The sequence below is a fragment of the Engystomops pustulosus genome, chromosome 4 (assembly GCF_040894005.1).
Source record: "Engystomops pustulosus chromosome 4, aEngPut4.maternal, whole genome shotgun sequence".
Taxonomy (NCBI): Eukaryota; Metazoa; Chordata; class Amphibia; order Anura; family Leptodactylidae; genus Engystomops; species Engystomops pustulosus.
Genome location: NC_092414.1, coordinates 148,760,820 through 148,780,141, shown reverse-complemented (window position 1 = coordinate 148,780,141; position 19,322 = coordinate 148,760,820). Strand labels below are relative to the sequence as shown.

General features: G+C 38.7%; 1 protein-coding gene across 3 annotated transcripts in view; it reads right to left on the bottom strand.

Annotated features, from left to right (window-relative positions):
• APBA2 (amyloid beta precursor protein binding family A member 2) overlaps positions 1-19,322 on the bottom strand; it is a 220,182-nt gene that overhangs the window by 77,197 nt on the left and 123,663 nt on the right. For all 3 annotated transcript variants that reach the window (XM_072148038.1, XM_072148037.1, XM_072148036.1), the window contains 2 exons: positions 9,969-10,049; positions 5,193-5,232 (listed from right to left, as the gene is read on the bottom strand). In XM_072148038.1, the coding sequence (XP_072004139.1) occupies positions 5,193-5,232; positions 9,969-10,049 (121 nt within the window). The remainder of the gene's footprint in view (positions 1-5,192; positions 5,233-9,968; positions 10,050-19,322) is intronic.

The window sequence follows — 19,322 nt, the reverse complement described above, 5'->3', positions numbered from 1 at the left end:
ACGTAAAATATACATCTGAATCCGCACCATTTAGCATAAAATTTTCAGCAGATATTCAGCCTTGAAGTTAGATGGCAAATGCCAAATGTATAATTTATGATCAGACATATCAGTTAAGTTTTTATATTTCAGATGCCCTTTGATAATGTGCAAGTTAAGGTATCCATGTTAAGAAATTATTGCTAGTGCAGAAATGATTATTTCATCAGGACGGAATAGAAATGTTAATGATTTTTATACAAAGTGAGTAAAATGGAAAATAATAATCTGTTCACCAAGTCAGGCACACATTGTAATTTATGTGCTACTAGGACAAGCCCAAGTGGCATGAATTACCCTTTCTTGTTTTATGCCTTATTGCATCCATTTTCAAACATGTGACATGAAAATCTATAATCACATAACTATGTTATGAGAGATGGTCAGACAAAATTTGCTACACCCCATGTTGGATAACTGAGATAATTAATGTCTGGCCTGCAGATGTTTAACCCCTTAAGGACCAGGCCATTTTGCAGCTTCCGCATACTGCGCTTTTTTTTTTTTTAAATCTGACATGTGTCCCCATAAGTGGTTATAACTTTGGAACACTTTAATTTATCCATGTGATTTTGATATTGTTTTCTTGTGATACACTGTACAAGATGGATATTATTTGAAAATTTGGAAAAATTCTCAATTTTGTAATAAAATTTTTGTAGGATGTTATGAGACTTAGAACTTTAGGTGCAATTTTTCAAATTTTGTTCAAAATGCAAAATCATACAGCCCTGCTCAGCTTTCAAGTCACTTTGAAAGACATAAATAAAAGTAAAACCTGAAAATTATCCCATTATAGAAACTACACAAAAACCCAAGACTGTCATGTTTAGGATATCTATTGCAATTTGTGATTTGCACATTGCAATAGATGATGTGCAAAATCCCCATATACTGCCACACATGGTGGGATTAATCAGACAACCTAGGCAGTCTGAAAAATATTTAAAAAAACCCTAAAAATTCAAATCACCCCCTTTTCCCTAGAACTAATATAAATATAAGTAAACAGTGAACATTAGAAACATGTTAGCTATCGCCACATCCCAAAATGTCTGATTTATAAAAAATATAATAATAGTTATTCCCAGTGTTTTACCCCGTAACAGAATATATTTCCCAAAGTCGAAAATGCTACGTTTTTGCCATTTTAATAAAATATAAAAAATGCCACTGATGTCAGCTCACCAGGCTGTGACCTCTGTGAAGGAGCAGGAGGGAGGAGCTGTACAGGAGCACAAAGGTGGAGGCTGAGAGCTGAGGAGTGAGCAGCACAGTCAAGTCACATGTTGTTTATTTAAATACATCCAAACCAAAGCCCGAACCCTAGGGCTACACATAGGATTTTGTCAGGGTGCAAAATAAGTTATAACACACAATTATATTGTAATGCAAATGCTCAGAGAAAGCAGAAAGACATATTTCCACTGCAGGTGTGATGGGCATCTGTAATTTGTCATTAGTGAAAATGAGGCCCCTGGTGCCAGGTTCCCCCTAATGAACATGATTAGCAATGTATAAATGAAATGATATTTAATTTCATTATTATTTTAGTAAGAGCACCTAAGATTATTCCACCAATAGGATATAATGGAACTACACTGATAATTCCAAAAACAGTGACATAGGCTCTAAAAAGTAAAAAAACCCACATGATTACAAGAATTTTTTTCCCCCCATGAATCGAAGGAAAATGACACCCAATGTTTTGAGCTTAATTAAGTCTTATAGTTACTTGGGTTTAAAAGTGACTTCTTTAAGAGCTACTGAAGATTATCACTTAATCAATGCTCGTAGGAGACAATGAGTGATAATTACTTCCACATTCAATACACATCACCCTGACTTTCTATAATCCTGAGGCAAGTTTCTATATATATTGTTGATACTAATCCTTCATATACTACCATTTTTGGATATTCATTATTTGAATTGGTACTAGAAGGAACAATTATGTGATACACTATACTGAAATCAAAAGGTTATTTAAAAGCAAAGATTAAATTTTTTATGTAACCATGAACGTTTGCCTTCCTCTGACTATAAATCTATTCATTATTCACAATAGTTCAATCTTAAAAAACCAAATTATCTTTTTAATGGGAATCTGTCAGGGCTACATGCAAACTATCCACATATAGTGCTTTGAGCAAAAGCACCCTCTTTCCTTCCTTAAAGGGGTTATCCGGGTTTAAAAAATTTTTTTATGGCCGGGCTGCGGAGGGCTATTTAAACATAATAAACATGTACTTACCTCCTCCGGTGCTGCCGATGTCCCGCGCCGCGGCCCGTCTTCTCCGTGCGCCGGTTTCAGTACAAGGGCGCACCATCTCCCAGCGCTTACAACGCTGAGAGATAGGGATGGATGGGAGGAGCCGTCCACAACGCGGACCGGAAGCTCCCTGTGCGCGGCTTCCGTGCCCCTGTTTGTTTACAGGGGCACGGATCGAAGGGACCGCGGCGCGGGACATCGGCAGCACCGGAGGAGGTAAGTCCATGTTTATTATGTTTAACTAGCCCTCCCCAGCCCGGCCATAAAAAAAATTTTAAACCCGGATAACCCCTTTAAAGGGAATAAAAAGACCGATGTATAGTTCAGGATGGAAAGGGGAGGGGTTAAAAATAATAAACCTCTTATGTGCACCTCTCTTGGTGCTCCCATTCACCTGTGGTGCCATCCATCACTATCTGTCTATATCAGGCTGTAGCAGGCATGTGGTTGGGATGGCACCATCTCTATAATAACAGAGATCAGCAGTGACAGATGGCACTCCAGCTGCTTGGAAGCACCGGAGGAGGTGAGCATAAGCGGCTTATTACTTTTACAGTCAGCCAGATATACAGCAACACCTCTGCCAATACATGGGATAGGTAGGTGTTGCGAAAGTGTCCCTGTCTGTTTAAGTAACTACCGGGTGAGATTGATCACCTCATTAGGAGGTCATTAACATGGTAAACTTAGTTACTCAGCTTTAAGCCTCTGCGTAGGAGGTCAAGACACCTAAGCCAGTACCAAGAGACAGACATCCACCATCAAGACTGTGTCCCATCTTTACCAGCCCAGCCTGAAGCCATTATGCAGGCTGTGAGCAAACACCTTCCTACAGACCTGCCCTCTGACCAGATATCTCCTTCCAGGTGAAGTTCTGCTGATGTTTAAGGCCTGTGACTACTACTGTTTGGTATTCCAATAAAGAACTGTAGGTTATTCTGCACCAATGTGCCTCTGAGTGATCCCTAGATTAGGCTGTTCACCATCACGGGCTCCCCATCCTCCTTCATAGGGGATCCCTATCTACACATCGGTTTTGCCCCAGGAAGAAATCTATTCTATCAGCCTCTCCCTCCATTTTCTTACACACACCACCTGATGGTGGCCTGGCAGGCTCTGGACAAGGCTTCTGTTCCCATATACCAAGCACCGTGACCATATTGTGCCTAAATCAGCAAGAGCGAGCCATCCCCGGTATGCTGGGCCCCTACCTTCATTCAGGCCAAGAAAAAAAGCTAGGCAATAAACATGTTATATTTATGCAAATAATTCTAATTTTCAGAGTGCTGAAAGGCTCCAATACCCTTACAATTGCTTGCAGCCAATTTGCTGCGCTTAAAATGGCCATTGCTGAACCCTTCTAACCTCCCTTGAATCATGCCTGTGGCCTCCAAAATGCATGGCAAAGCGGCTGGGGTCATTGTAAGGTAGCATAAACCTTGCAGCTATTTTATTATGCCCATCAAAACACTTCAGGAATATTTGTACCATTGAAATATGTTATTTTTACGAAGAAAGAGCCCAAAACAAAGGCATGTGTAGACTCTGTGTGCACGACATTGATGTTAGTTACTGACAGATAACTTAAAGGGAGCAAAATGTTTAGATTAAAAGGGGGAAGGGCAGGTGCACAATGATAATTAGGATTCCATAGGGCCGATGTTAGTTGTTATCCAAGAACAATTTATTAAACATATATGAAAAAACGGGGGACCACAACACATTTCGGGGATTAACAATACCCCTTTCTCAAGTGGAATTTCTCTATAAACATAAGAAGAGAATACAGTACAAAAAACAGCAGGACAACCTAAGTAAAGTACAGTGGGGGAATAATCTATATTAATATTAATATTAGAATGTACCTATACTTTTATTCTTCATATACCGTTAGTTACTGATAATGTCTCTTGTGTACATACATATATTTTTTAGATATTAGATTTTTAGACGTTGTCCTGCTGTTTTTTGTACTGTTTTCTCTTCTTGTGTTTAAAGAGAAATTCCACTTGAGAAAGTGGTATTTGTTCATCCCCGAAACGCGTTGTGGTCCCCATTTTTTCATATATGTTAAATAAATTGTTCTTGGATAACAACTAACATCCACTCTATGGAATTCTAATTATCGGTGTGCACCCACCCTTCTACCTTTTCACCTATAGTACTCAAGCTGTTCTGGCACCCCAGACTAGAGGTTCAAGACATAGGTATGCAAAACCACACCAGGTGAGCAGACTATAATATATATGGTCGCATTATACTATTACCTTATGAGCCCTCTTTCTCCCATCCTTCTCTACTATAGTCTCTAATTTTCTGCTTAGGCTAAGTTCGCACTAAGTTCTCAGTACATACATAAACTTATACTGGCAGATAGAGGCATAAATTTTGCCTCCGTCTGCACAGTATATATCATATACTGTGCAAAAAGCAGGATGAAAAGATGCAGCAAACTACATCTTTCCAACCTACTGCCTCTTGCTGAATGACATGTATACACAGCGGAGGCCATTGAAGTACATTGGGGAGATTGAAGCAATACTGTATCCCCCCCAGCCTCAACGGAGCTCATGCATCACTCATAAGGAGGGAGGAGTTATATCACTGGGGAAACCCCCCTGAACATCAGTAGCAGCCAGTCACTGGCTGTTAGCAATGTAAACTCCTCCCACAGCATTCAGGTGGGAGGAGTACGCACTAGGAAGCTAAGCTCACTTTATTAGGATATAGTGGAATACATCTGTGCCACACATGGTAAGGAAACACTGAAATCCTCTCAACTACTCCTTACAATGTTTGGAGATGAGCACGTAACCCTACTGTATATCAGCTGATGAACTCCTACAGCAAAACTGATGTCAAATTAGAAAGAAGTACATACCATCCACAAAGCTGGGGAAAGATGCCACTTTCTTTGTTTGCTGAAAAAGAAACAAGACAAAAACAGTTAATAGATCATAGACATTATAAATAATAATGTCATATTTCTAATGTTAGTACACAGACGCTTAATAATGATTAGTGGTTAGGAAGACAAGCTTTATCCATACAGAACTTGGTCTTAATTGTGTGGTTTTGTTTGTTTTAAGTTGTTTTATGGTATCATTGTGTACATTTTGTGCCTATTGGTATATCTAATAAAGATCCGTGAACTGACTTTTCTGTGGGCACACTATTTTTACTGTGATGAATGATAAATCTTGTATTATGTGAATATAATGTAATTATAAAATCATATACAATTATATACCTTTCTAATATACATTTGTAAACATTGACTTACAAGCCTGATTGATTAGAAGAATTCTTATATACTATATATACTCGAGTATAAGCCGAAGCAAATTTAAGCGGAGGCTCCTATTTTTACAACAAAAAAACTGGGAAAACCTATCGACTCGAGTACAAGCCTAGGGTGGGAATTGGTGACAACCTCCCCCCAGCATATAGCTATTCAAGCCCTTCGCCCCCAGTATGTAGCCAACCAGTATTCCCCAAGTATATAGCCAGCCCATTCTCCTATTGGTCCTAGGTGACAGGGGGCGTGCTGGGGGTGTGTCGGCCGGCCCCCTTATAAATAACGCTGACTGCAGCTCCCCAGATATGAGGATCCGACCTCTTATTTTGTAAGAGGTCGGATCTGTTTAAACCACGTTTCTGACCATAGATTTAAAAAAAAATTGCTGGGGAGAAAGGGGCCAGGGAGAGGGTTATGGGGGGCCCATTTAGTGGGGGGCTATTTTGGGGTGACAAGTCCTCTTTAAGTTCTTTAAGGCTACAAGCATATTAAGACATATTAAGTTTTATAGATTTAAAACATGGATGTGCAGTGCAAACATAAAACATGCATATGTTTTTATACTTTTCCTTCTTTTTGGAACCAATATAAAACACAACTACAGCAGCTCTATGTATAATAGAACTTTTCCTAAAATAAAATGCCCTTAAATATTTCTACCTTACTAATCTTATAAACCAAATACTTTATCTATAAATATTTATGGCTCAAAGAGTATTTTGAGGTCCTGTTGGTCATCCTCATATGTAAAACAAGAAGTTTGTAATTCAACTGGTAATTTTTTCATTTTAAGCAATTACTTCATAATGAACCAAGGTATATATTATGTACAAAATAGGGCCATAATTCTTTGGTCCCTGTAGACTAGAACAGATTTATATTTAACTGAGTGCTTCCCTGACCTTCATTCGAGAGCTTTAGTGATCTTCTGGGAATAGAAACCTGCCATTCATTTAAAAGATATTTTTTTCTTTCTTCTGTGTGGTGGGAATAAATAACATACTGCTACATAAGCAGGAATGGAATAAACACATGCTGTTACATATCTGCATGTTAAATGGATAATACCAATTTCCATTGAATAGCTATTTAAAAAAAGTTTCAGCATCCGATTTATAAATGTACAAAAAGCCATACTCTATCCACAGATACTCCATTTAACTACCCCTCCTCTGTTTCATTCTCAACAGCCAGTCACACCTCGACTTTCTGGTTCAAAGTTTTTATTGAATATAATGTAATTGCTGTAGCCAATCATTACTGTCAGGGGGGTTAACCCAAGCGGCTATATAAAAATGGTAATAGACTTAGGGCTCCTTCACACTGTCGTTGTTTTTTGCATCCATGTTTTGCCACTAATCCATTTTTCGTGAAAAGAAAATTTTAAACCTGACAGGTTTTTTTTTCACAGATGCAGATCACTAAAGTCTATAGGTCTGCAAAAATAAAACTCATGACAGGCCCGTCGCTGATGAGGCTGGGAAACCAGATGCTATGTTTTCTAACCAATGATAAACGTTCAGTTTTCTTTTGTGGACAAAGAATGAAAGCAAAACGGTGCCAACATGCAATGGATGTGAATCCACCCTTAGGCGGATAAACTATGCCCTCAACAGAAGGTGTGAAAAAAAATGGCTCATGACTTAATAACATGATATTGGATAATAGCCAAACCTTCATATCTATTCCAAAAGGAACAGACTCCCAACTCCCACAATTTTCAAAAGTGAAAGCTGATGAGGTCAGGGCTGGTGCATATTGAAAAGGCACATATAGGTTATAAATACAATGTACAAAATACATCACAGCACAAAAAAGTAAGCAGGAGGGGGGAACTAGAACTGGGGGCAGCAGGGGGGGGGGACTAAAACTGGGGGCAGCAGGGGAGGGACTAGAACTCGGGGCAGAGGGTGGGACTAGAACACTACTCACAAAAAGTAAGTGATACTAGGCTTTCAGGTGAAATTGATGGAAACATAAAAAATCCCTCTCCAGTGATTGTGTCTTTTTTTGTGTCTTCACATAAACCAAGGTATATACTCTGCAGTGATATTACATCAGATACAGAGGACCCCTAAGAATTTCTGAAACACTCAAGGTTAGTAAAAGCACAGTGGTCTCCATAGCACTTTAATGCGAGAAGTTTGGGATGACCACAGCTCTTCCTTGAACTGCCTGTCCAGCCAAACTAAGCAATCATGGGAGTACTGCAGTACTGAGGTAATCTGAGGGGTATAGCAAGGAAACTGCTCCATGTAGGCAACAAAGAAAATGGGCAAAGTTGTTTTACGACCCAAGAGCTATTGATTTGTGAAAAAAAAAAAACTTTACAGTTACTCTTTAAATGTGGCTGGAGTTTGGAGGCATTCATTAACCCCTTCCACGGGGCATTGTTCACAATAAAGTGGTCATCAGTGTGGGATGTGTGGAATCAGTGTGGTATGTGGTCAAAGGACGTCCACTTCTACGCCTTTCTGTGACTCTTCCAGTATCTCTCAAACTCTGCCGGAACCTGGAGACTGTTTAAATACTAATTCTAATTGAACCAGGAAATTTATTGTTGTTAAAGTACATTTTTGGTTTACCATTGTATTTGGTTTACCACATATTTCTGCATTTTGTAAGTAAAGCAGATGCCTGCATAAGCACAAAAAAGCATTATCCTCCTTTTGATTAAAACTTTATCTCATTTAGTTTCAGTTCAGGTAAGAGTTTAGATATATGTGAATGATGTTAGCTCTTTCATATGAAGCTGCCTTTATATTCCATTTCTAGTAATTCAATCATTTGTCAAATCTCAAAATTTTTCCCTTAAATCTTAAAGTCATCCTTGGCCAGTTTCTGCTTGGTCTTGTTTGTTTCGTGTATACAATCATTTCCAAGCGTTGTTTTGTACTGTTTGTTCAGTTTTAATTTGCACATTGTGCTGGGATTATTTGCATTGCTTTTTCATTAAGTCACACTGTAGCTGCTTCACTGGTCTCATCCTGCCTTCGATAAGCATCTAAATTTATTTTACCTGTCAGCATCCATAAACGCTTTTCCTACAGACTTAAAGACTTTGCAGCAACCTTAATACTTCTTCATGCAGACTAGGAACACCATGTAAACTACTGAATAAATAAACAGAACAGGTCATAAAATTAAGGGCTCTGTCGCTATTTATTGCTTTCATATAGCTGGCTGCAAGTTGAGTTTAGAAAACAGGGTCACAAAAACATTCGGAAAAACTTTTCCATTAATGAAATATAAGGTGGGTGCTCTTTTACTTAAAAAATGAATTCTCTGGAAGCAATGGCATCTAGTACATTAGTACATAACAATACCTTCTATTTATCTTTAATTTGAAATCTATAAAGGTAATCCACTATTTTTTCCACTTGATTGAAAGAGTGTTAGTTAAAGGGGTATTCTCATCTGGGCATTCACATTCAGTTTCATTAATCTGCCATAAATAAACATTTCTTCAATTAGATGTTATGACTTTATGACCACAATGTACCCAACATCTGATGGCTACTTTCAGCAGGATAATGCGCCATGTCATAAAGCTGGAATCATCTCAGACTGGTTTCTTGAACATGACAATGAGTTCACTGTACTCAAATGGCCTCCACAGTCACCAGATCTCAATCCAATAGAGCATCTTTGGGATGTGGTGGAACGGGAGATTCGCATCATGGATGTGCAGCCGACAAATCTGCGGCAACTGTGTGATGCCATCATGTCAATATGGACCAAAATCTCTGAGGAATGCTTCCAGCACCTTGTTGAATCTATGCCACGGAGAATTGAGGCAGTTCTGAAGGCAAAAGGGGGTCCAACCCGTTACTAGCATGGTGTACCTAATAAAGTGGCCGGTGAGTGTATATACACCAACATTATAGGCTTATTATCTAGCCTAATTCAGGTAATTCCCCACCTTTTGGGTACTGGGTTGCCCGTGGGCCAATTCATTTACTTTTGTTTCACCTACTACTCTATGGGAACATGATTTCTCTTTTCTTATACTTCACTGAAATAATAAATTAGGGGTTGTTGTATTTAAGTAGCTCAATGGGTGCAATATATATAAGTAATAGGGGGTGCTGTGACTACAATAATTAACTGTGGGAGTCTATATATGTAAGCATTGTGGTGTAGTAGAAAAAGATGGGAAACCAATGTGTGCAGAGATGGGGGTCCTACAGTATTTGTCAGTTGGGGACCCTGAAATGACTATTGGTGACCCTGAACATAAGCACTAGACTTCTTGATCCAAAAGCCAACAAAAGATGATGCTATACTGCATAGTTCTAGAAAGTACCTTTCAATCATCATCAAGGTTGGTGCAAATCACATTCTTAATTTTCCACTTACCTCTGAGACATTGTTGTTATCAATTGGCCCATTAAGGTCAGAGCGTTGCTGCTTTCTGGGGTGCTCGCCGCTGTTACACACCTAGACATAAGACATTAAAAAATAGTGTTAAAGACATAAGCACCCATACAAATATTAGGCAAGCCAAGAGGAAGATAAATAAAACAATAAAGACGATTATGCGTAATATCACAAGTATTCTTAAACATGAATTACTCTGTTATTATTTTTAAAATATAATATTTGAATAACACTATGTGAATTATAGTTTTAATGGCAGTGTACATTGTGGCCATGGTGGGTTACTGCAGCCTAGTTCCCATTCAAGGGAAAGCTATCAGGAGATATTAGCTGATCGGTGGAGAGAGATGGATTATTTACATCTAACTGCTGGACAACCTATTTAAGGACAGTATTTACTATGATTAATCAATTAATAAATATACCAACATGTCCATCCCTATTATAGCTCTTTTTAGGTTAGGCACTTTAATTTCTCATTAGATCAATTTACAATCAGTACATGCTAGAATAGATACATCGAAAGATATGCATCTTGTGACAAAGTATCATAAAATTATATCATTACATTGAGACATTTGTATGTCTATACCTCTATGATAAATTGGCAAATTTTCAACATTGTAACACAGTTGGTTAAAAAAAGGCATATGTCCATCAAGTTGTGAACTACACCGTATAATGAAGTATATTAATTACTGTGAGCTAGCATACAATGGTGTTAATGTTTTTTTTAAAGCATAACTGTAAAGTTAGAATGACTTTACCAAATATGTGACTACCCCTTTAAAAACAAACAAAACAATGTCCATATTGTGCGGCTCGCCTTTTTCTTTTGAAAATGTTTGACAAAAATATTTTTCACCGTAGGTGAGAGACCTTGCCTTCCTGTACTTGCCCTGAAATTGAGTCCAATTCAATCTGCCCACAGATCCCATGATGCCTTGCATTCTCTCTCAAAGTAATTTAGCATAAAGTACATTAAGTTTCCCACAAGTAAATCCACTGCACAGTGCATAGACAGAATGAATATGGTGACAGACTGGCCGCTTCCATCACATGGAGGAGCAAAGAACATGTAATAAGTGGAAGAAATCATAAGTAAAACAGTTACATGAAGTGTATAGCCTATACCAGTGATGGCAAACCTTTCAGAGACCGTGTGCCAAAACTACAACCATCCACTTATTTACCATGAAGTGCCAATATGGAATTTTAAGAAGTAACTTATTGCTCCCGGTTCTTCCATATCTTTTATGGCAGGAGGCCACCAAAACAGTTGAAGGAAGGAGGGCAAATTTAGACTATCATAGTAGTTTCTCTCCAGGGTCTCTCTGTAGAGGAAGAACGGTCGGTCCAGCAGTATGACCTCCAAAGATAATGCAGTTCTGTCAAAACCTCACATTTCCCGCAGTTCCAAACAGCCAATAAAGTGTCACTTTAAACTAGCGCTGAGAGCAGCATCTCTTAAGTTGCATGGGACTGCAGGAAGATTCAGTGTTTGGTGAACTTTGTAATGGGGCAATGGCCTGTGCCATAGGTTCATCACCACTGGCCTATATGGTTAATATCTTCTCTGTACAGAGTTTATAGTGGGAGTACAAGGTGTGGGAGGGATGAAGCATGACATTTCTGTAGAATCACAGACTAGGATGGAGGCAATTATAGGGAACAGGGGAGATCTTGTTCCTCACTATTATGTGTAGGAGACATCTGTATCCACAGTCCTGCACACACTCAGCTCTGCTACATACACAGAGGGAGCCTTGCCACATGACCTCTTCCTCTGTGAGTAGGGGGCATTAGCCCCTCCCCTCCTATGAATCCGTAGAGTTTGTTTAAAGGATGAATTCCAGGGCTTGTCAGCACAGGCAGAGGAAGGAGCTACTTTAACACTGAGATAATCTGATGGGTATAGCAAAGAAACTGCTGGATATAGGTAAACAACAATAGGCAAAGTTGTTCTACGTCCTAAGAGCTATTGATTTGTGGAAAACAAATGTACTGTTGTTATTTAAATCTTTATCTTTCTTTAGATATGAGTAGGAATTGCATTCTGTAATGCACTACCTTTTCACCTGCACTACCAAAATGTACAGTTTCCATCTTAGACCTAAACATTTATAGATTTTGTAGCACTATAGCACAAATACGATAAAATAAACCTCAATAATAGATTCGGGAAAATGAGGTTGTACCTTATACTTGCACAGCAAAGATCCTGGAAAATGTCAAAACCTCCTGTAGATAATGAAAGTGATTTCTTTATAACCATTATAGAACACACATAACTGCAATTCTTGTGCCATTGTGGAAAAAAAAACTGCTCTACAAGGAAAGTATTAATTCAAATATCGAATACTAACTACAAGTGCAGCCAACATCCCTTTTCTGTTTGATCAGCTTTATGTTTCTACTATTTTTCTATATTGTTTCAACGTTGAATTACATTAATAGACTCCAAAATATTTGTATTTGTATATTTTGTATATTTATAGTTCACATTGGTAGTTTGTATTTTATGTTTTGCAATTGTTATTATGTTTGTAATGTTTGTACAGTTTATAGCAGTTTACTCTGAGATTTACATGTTTATATTTGCATGTTTCCATAATTACCATCTATTTATCTTAGGTAATTAACAGTTTGAACTCCACCTTTTGGTTTACATAGATGTCTGACAAAACCATTTGGGTCTTATTTTTGGCTTTTGTTATTACGGTATTCACCAGACAGTATAAATGACAAGAGAACTTATTGTACAGGTTAGTGACTCTGCAGTACTTAGTTACCTCTCCACAGCCCTATCTCTTCAGTCATGACTTGCAAATAGATATGTGATATTTTCTGGTGGCATTGATGTTCGGAAAAGGTCGAAATGTCAAACCTCTAAAAGCCACCAATTCAATAACACATTTTGCAAACAGAATCTAAGTGTGTGCATTGATTTGCTTTTCTGAATTAATTGAAGTTGTTATGATTATGGTGATACCGAACTTGTGTGCACTAATTTTATCAAAGTTTTGCTACTATTAAACAACAACGAACATTAAAAAATATATTTTGGGAGTCATAATGCAAGATACATTTTCTTTTTACCTTTCCACTGACAAAGAATTATTTATTTCTTTGAGAGGAGGACAAATAAAAACTGCAGTTCATCTCATTTTAATTTTGTTTTATAGCTTATACTGTGCAGAATAAATGATATGATCATTTTATAATTTTCTTTGAACAAGTAGGGGATTTTAACTTTTGACCTTTGTGCCTTAGCAGTGATCTCCAAGCAAACCACATGTCAATGCTGAGTACCGCGATTGTCAATGTGCATTGTATACGTATGATGGTGGTAGGTTTATTATTCCTGAACTGTGGCTGTAGCTTAAAATAAAACACTGTACAAGGCTAGGGACACATATCATGGAAATGCTGAAGAATGCGGGTGAGGCCATGTCACGTGATCTAACGGCTAAAGTAGGACTTGATTTAAGCCAGTATTCGTGGCAAAACCTAGAACGTCTCTTCAAATATATATAGTATGTTTTAGAAAAAAGTTACTTCCAATCACAATAAATCAAGGTGGCTATACACTCACCGGCCACTTTATTAGGTACGTCTGTCCAACTGCTCGTTAACACTTAATTTCTAATCAGCCAATCACATGGCAGCAACTCAGTGCATTTAGGCATGTAGACATGGTCAAGACAATCTCCTGCAGTTCAAACCAAGCATCAGTATGGGGAAGAAAGGTGATTTGAGTGCCTTTGAACATGGCATGGTTGTTGGTGCCAGATGGGCTGGTCTGAGTATTTCAGAAACTGCTGATCTACTGGGATTTTCACGCACAACCATCTCTAGGGTTTACAGAGAATGGTCCGAAAAAGAAAAAACATCCAGTGAGCGGCAGTTCTGTGGGCGGAAATGCCTTGTTGATGCCAGAGGTCAGAGGAGAATGGGCAGACTGGTTCGAGCTGATAGAAAGGCAACAGTGACTCAACCAAGGTAGACAGAAGAGCATCTCTGAATGCACAGTACGTCGAACTTTGAGGCAGATGGGCTAGAGCAGCAGAAGACTCCTTTCAGCTAAGAACAGGAAACTGAGGCTACAATTTGCACAAGCTCATCGAAATTGGACAGTAGAAGATTGGAAAAACGTTGCCTGGTCTGATGAGTCTCGATTTCTGCTGCGACATTCAGATGGTAGGGTCACAATTTGGCGTCAACAACATGAAAGCATGGATCCATCCTGCCTTGTATCAACGGTTCAGGCTGGTGGTGGGGGTGTCATGGTGTGGGGAATATTTTCTTGGCACTCTTTGGGCCCCTTGGTACCAATTGAGCATCGTTGCAACGCCACAGCCTACCTGAGTATTGTTGCTGACCATGTCCATCCCTTTATGACCACAATGTACCCAACATCTGATGGCTACTTTCAGCAGGATAATGCGCCATGTCATAAAGCTGGAATCATCTCAGACTGGTTTCTTGAACATGACAATGAGGTCACTGTACTCAAATGGCCTCCACAGTCACCAGATCTCAATTCAATAGAGCATCTTTGGGATGTGGTGGAACGGGAGATTCGCATCATGGATGTGCAGCCGACAAATCTGCGGCAACTGTGTGATGCCATCATGTCAATATGGACCAAAATCTCTGAGGAATGCTTCCAGCACCTTGTTGAATCTATGCCACGAAGAATTGAGGCAGTTCTGAAGGCAAAGGGGGGTCCAACCCGTTACTAGCATGGTGTACCTAATAAAGTGGCCGGTGAGTGTACATCATTTTTATGTCCTTTTGGTATACAGCTTGAAATAAATACATATATATATATATTCATATACATTTAGGCCTTAAAGGGTTATTACCATTTCAGCAAATTAATGTTATTGTTTGTATAATATAAAGTTATACAATTTTCCAATATACTTTCTGTATCAATTATTAACTGTTTTCTAGATCTCTGCTTGCTGTCCTTCTATAGAAAGCTTCTATGTTAACTTTCAGAGGACAGAAATCTGCCTCGTAAGTATCACAGCGAGTAATCAGAGCTGTGTGATATATAACAAGCCGTGCACCTGTGTGACCAGTGTCAGATTTCTATCCACTGGAAACACTGAAGCTTTCTATAGCAGGACAGCAAGCAGAGATCTAGAAAACTGTCAGTAATTTATATAGAAAGTCTATTGGGAAGTTGTACAAACAGTAACATTTATTTGCTAAAAAGGGAACATCCCTTTAAATTTGATTTACTGTGTAGCTTCTGCATCCATAAATAATGATTATAATAAACTTTCAAGTAAACATTTTTGAAACAGTGAAAAGTGTTATTTACATAACCATTACAACTGATATCAATATTAATCAAATAATTTTTCTAGTTTCTCTAGGTTAAATATGGATTTCTACAGCAGAAAATGCCGGTGAAGATTTATAACACTGCTGCCAGGATATTGAAGGATTCTTTATTTTAGAGGATAATAAAGTATATGTAAGATTTACAGCTGTTACATCTACCTCTTGAGACATAAGGCATTTTCCACTATACATATATAGTATCCACTATAAATAATCTGTATTAAGTCAGTGGTGGCTGTATTTTTAAAGACCTGAAAAAGTTTATTTTAATGTTACTGTTAATGGTCGCATACACAAATGCATAATTACTGAAGCACGGATAGCAACAGCATAGTTAAAGGGGGTTATACAAATCCCATCCACATGCTGTTTGAGGCACACCGTTATAGATCCATAGCAAATTCTCCATGTACTGCAATACTGTAATATGGTAGTATATGGTAGGAATGATCAGAGGGCCTAACTTGCTTATTGGTGGGGGTCTCAGTGATGAGACCCTCACATATCACGAAAACAAGGGATCTAATGGGCTCCCCGTGATAAATGGAGCAGACAGCTGTGAGATGAATGGAGCAGACAGCCGCGAGATGAATGGAGCTGACAGACATTGTCTAGCGTGCCGCTCAACAAGCTCCGTCAGCTATATAGAGATGACTGGAGCATAATGGACATACACAGCTTTCTGCTCCAGTCATGTCAGGGAGCAACAGACGGAGGTACCTCAGACCCCGTCGGATCCCTCATTCGCGTAACCTGTGGGGGCGCCTCATCACAAAGACCCCCACCGATCAGCAGGTTAGGCCCGATCCTTTAGTGAGGTAGATCACAAAGTTTACTACTGTATTATCCACTGCACTATTCAATTCTGCAATTAAAAAATGCTTCCAAATTTATTTTAGATACAGTTCTATGTAATGCAGCATTTGGACTTGACTGTCTGCTGCAAGAAAATTGTTACTGAAAGTCACAATCGGTTCTGCTGTCTGCTTAGGACATGCCGTAGTGATGATGGATTTAGAGGAGCTATACTTTTGCTTTTCATGTTTGTTTTATTAAATACCTGCATTTCGCATGGAATAAATATCCAGGCCATCTTTAGATTTGCAGTTATTCTGCTGAAAATGTTAATGGTCAAAAGGGTTTGTTCCTATAAACTCTGACATTGTCAGCATGATTGTCTGTAGGTATTCTATAATGATAAAATAGGAACTATCAGGTTCACATTTATTCATGTATTTTCACAGAGAATACCTGAGGAATGTCACAAGTCATAGGGGTAGATTTACTAACCCTATATAATTCTGATAAAACCGCAAAAACACATGCCCTCATGTTCTGGTGGGTGCCTTGCACTGTTAAACATGTATTTTTCCTCCTTTTTAGGGTTTATCTACTGCTATATTATTTACATCTCAATATTTAACTCCTGTACTGTATTATTTATGGACCACATGTTAAATGAATTATGAACATAGATTCCTAGTACCATTTAGTTTTTTTCTTTTTCAAAATTGTCATTAACCACAACCATTTGTTAGGGATTTTAATACACCTTTAAATGGGTTTACAATGACCCCTTCCAACCTAGTATAAAATATCTGCAGATGTACAAGCATTCTCCATTCTGCGCATTGTGTTCTGAATTTGGAGCAGACTTGACTTGCTATAGTGATAAATCTTGGGTCATTGCAGGGCAGGTTATGGCTGCAGGCGTTCAATGTCCTTATCAATGGGTTCTATACATGCAGTACATCACTGACCTCAGCAGGGATGTGTCCATGGTGTAAAGATCATTGCTAATGGCTCGTCACCTGCCAACAGCAGTCTAGGGGCTGCTGGAGTTTGCAATCGGTCACTGGTGCTGGATCGGGGGGGTCAGGTAAGTTTATCTTAGCTATTTTCAAGTTACATTAAAGATGCTTTTCACACACTGTCGACAACCCCGCTATCTATTTAGCACAGATCCTATTATCACCACTGCTAATAACTGGCAGAGGAAGTAAAAAGACTCCTCATGGAGACTTTCCCAATTTATTGCCGCCTCTGCAGGCATATGGAGACTTACCGCCATTTATGCTCCACTGGGCGATTCTGGGTAATATGCAAATACAATTTCCAAGATGGGATAAGGAAAACATTGCCTCTTAGATCCCTTAACATCAAGCACAACTTTTTCAGAAAACCTAATAACATGATGCAGGATAAAAGCCAAACCAATATATCTATTGCGTAAGGAACAGATTCCCGACTATAGAGAGCACTGTTTCAACATGATTGCATCTTGTCAGTACAGCGTAGGGAACTGGTTTAACAAAATGAGTGGCTGGAGGAAATAATAGCTCCTTATGGAAACTGCTATGTAAAAGGGTGTTGCCATTATTGCTTGAATAATAAAAAGTTCTACAATTTCCCCATACCCTTCTGTATCAATTCCTCACGTTTTCTAGATCTCTGCTTGCTGTCCTTCTATAGAAAGCTTCATTATTTTTTTTCCAGTGGACAGAAATCTGACCATGGTTACACAGGTGAACGGCTCGTTATATTACATTACTCTCTGACATAATGAGCCGTGCACCTGTGTGACCATGGTCAGACTTCTATCCACTGAAAGTAAACATGGAGGCTTTAAATAGCAGGACACAAGCAGAGATCTAGAAAACCGTGAGAAATTGATACGGAATTATCATTTTTAATCATACAAACAATAACATTAACTTGGCAAAAGGGAAATACCCCTTTAAGGTCGCCTATGTAAGCGTGTGGAGACTTATAGCCATTGATGCTCTACTGGGTAAATCTGTAACTTACAAATACGTTTTCCAGGATAGGATAAGGAAAACATTGGGGCATATTTACTAAGGACCTTGCGTCAGTTTTCTGTTGAACTTTGCACACTATTTTATGTGAAAACTGCTTTCACAAATATTTAAGAAGTGTGCACCACATATGTGTCACATGCGACTCATTTGTGCTGCGGCTGCATTATACTGACGAGACACAAATTTCTGCGCATAAAGGGGCGCAGTGCACAGTCAGAGCTTGCACCACATTAATCATGCAGAGTCTGACAGAAGTGTGTGGCACACACCATTTTAAAGGTGCACCAAAAATAAGTTGGTGCACATTTTCGAAGCAGTGAGGGGTGCACCAGATTCATACAGAACGTGCGCCACAACTCATGGATCTGGCGCCCTCTGCATACTACACATGCAAACTGCACATAGAGCAGTCTTCACTGTTTTTAGTAAATGTTCCCCATTGTCTCTTAGCTATCTTGTAAGGCAGAACACTTAACATCAAGCATGTCTTTTTCAGAAGTCCGTTGAAATAAGGAGTCTTCTTACTTCCCAGACCTATTATATAGCTAAACCAGTTCTTTATACTGCATGAAATGCAAAGCATTGAAACAGCACAGTCTACAGTTGGGAGTCAGTTCCTTTTGGAAAAGATATAATGGTTTGGCATGTATTCCACATCATGTAATTAGGCTTTCTAAAACAAAAGTCATGCTTGATGGTAAGGGGGTCACCTTACAATGTAGCTAAGAGGCAATGTTTTCTTTATCTGATCCAGGAAAACATAGTTGTATCTTTCCCTGAATAATTGGCAGCAGCCTATCTCTATAGCTTGAAAGGCTGTAAAAGCAATACATTTTATTGTCTTCTAACACATAAAATATCATCAGGTTTTCATTCCAATTTTGTTTGTGATGGCTCCCAATACACTTTATAGTCGTGCACAGAATAATTATATTCATTTACTGTCATACACCTGATATTTGCTGCCCAGAACAATTAATTTATCTTAGTGGCTTGCTAATTCATGGTGAAAATTGATAAGGGGACCCACTGGCACTGTTCTGCAGATGTCAGCGGCATTTGTACAATGGTATAAAAAGCATGACAGCTATCTAATTATACAATTATCAAAAGTAATAAAACTTGGTGACCAGCCATAAATATAGTCAATGACATG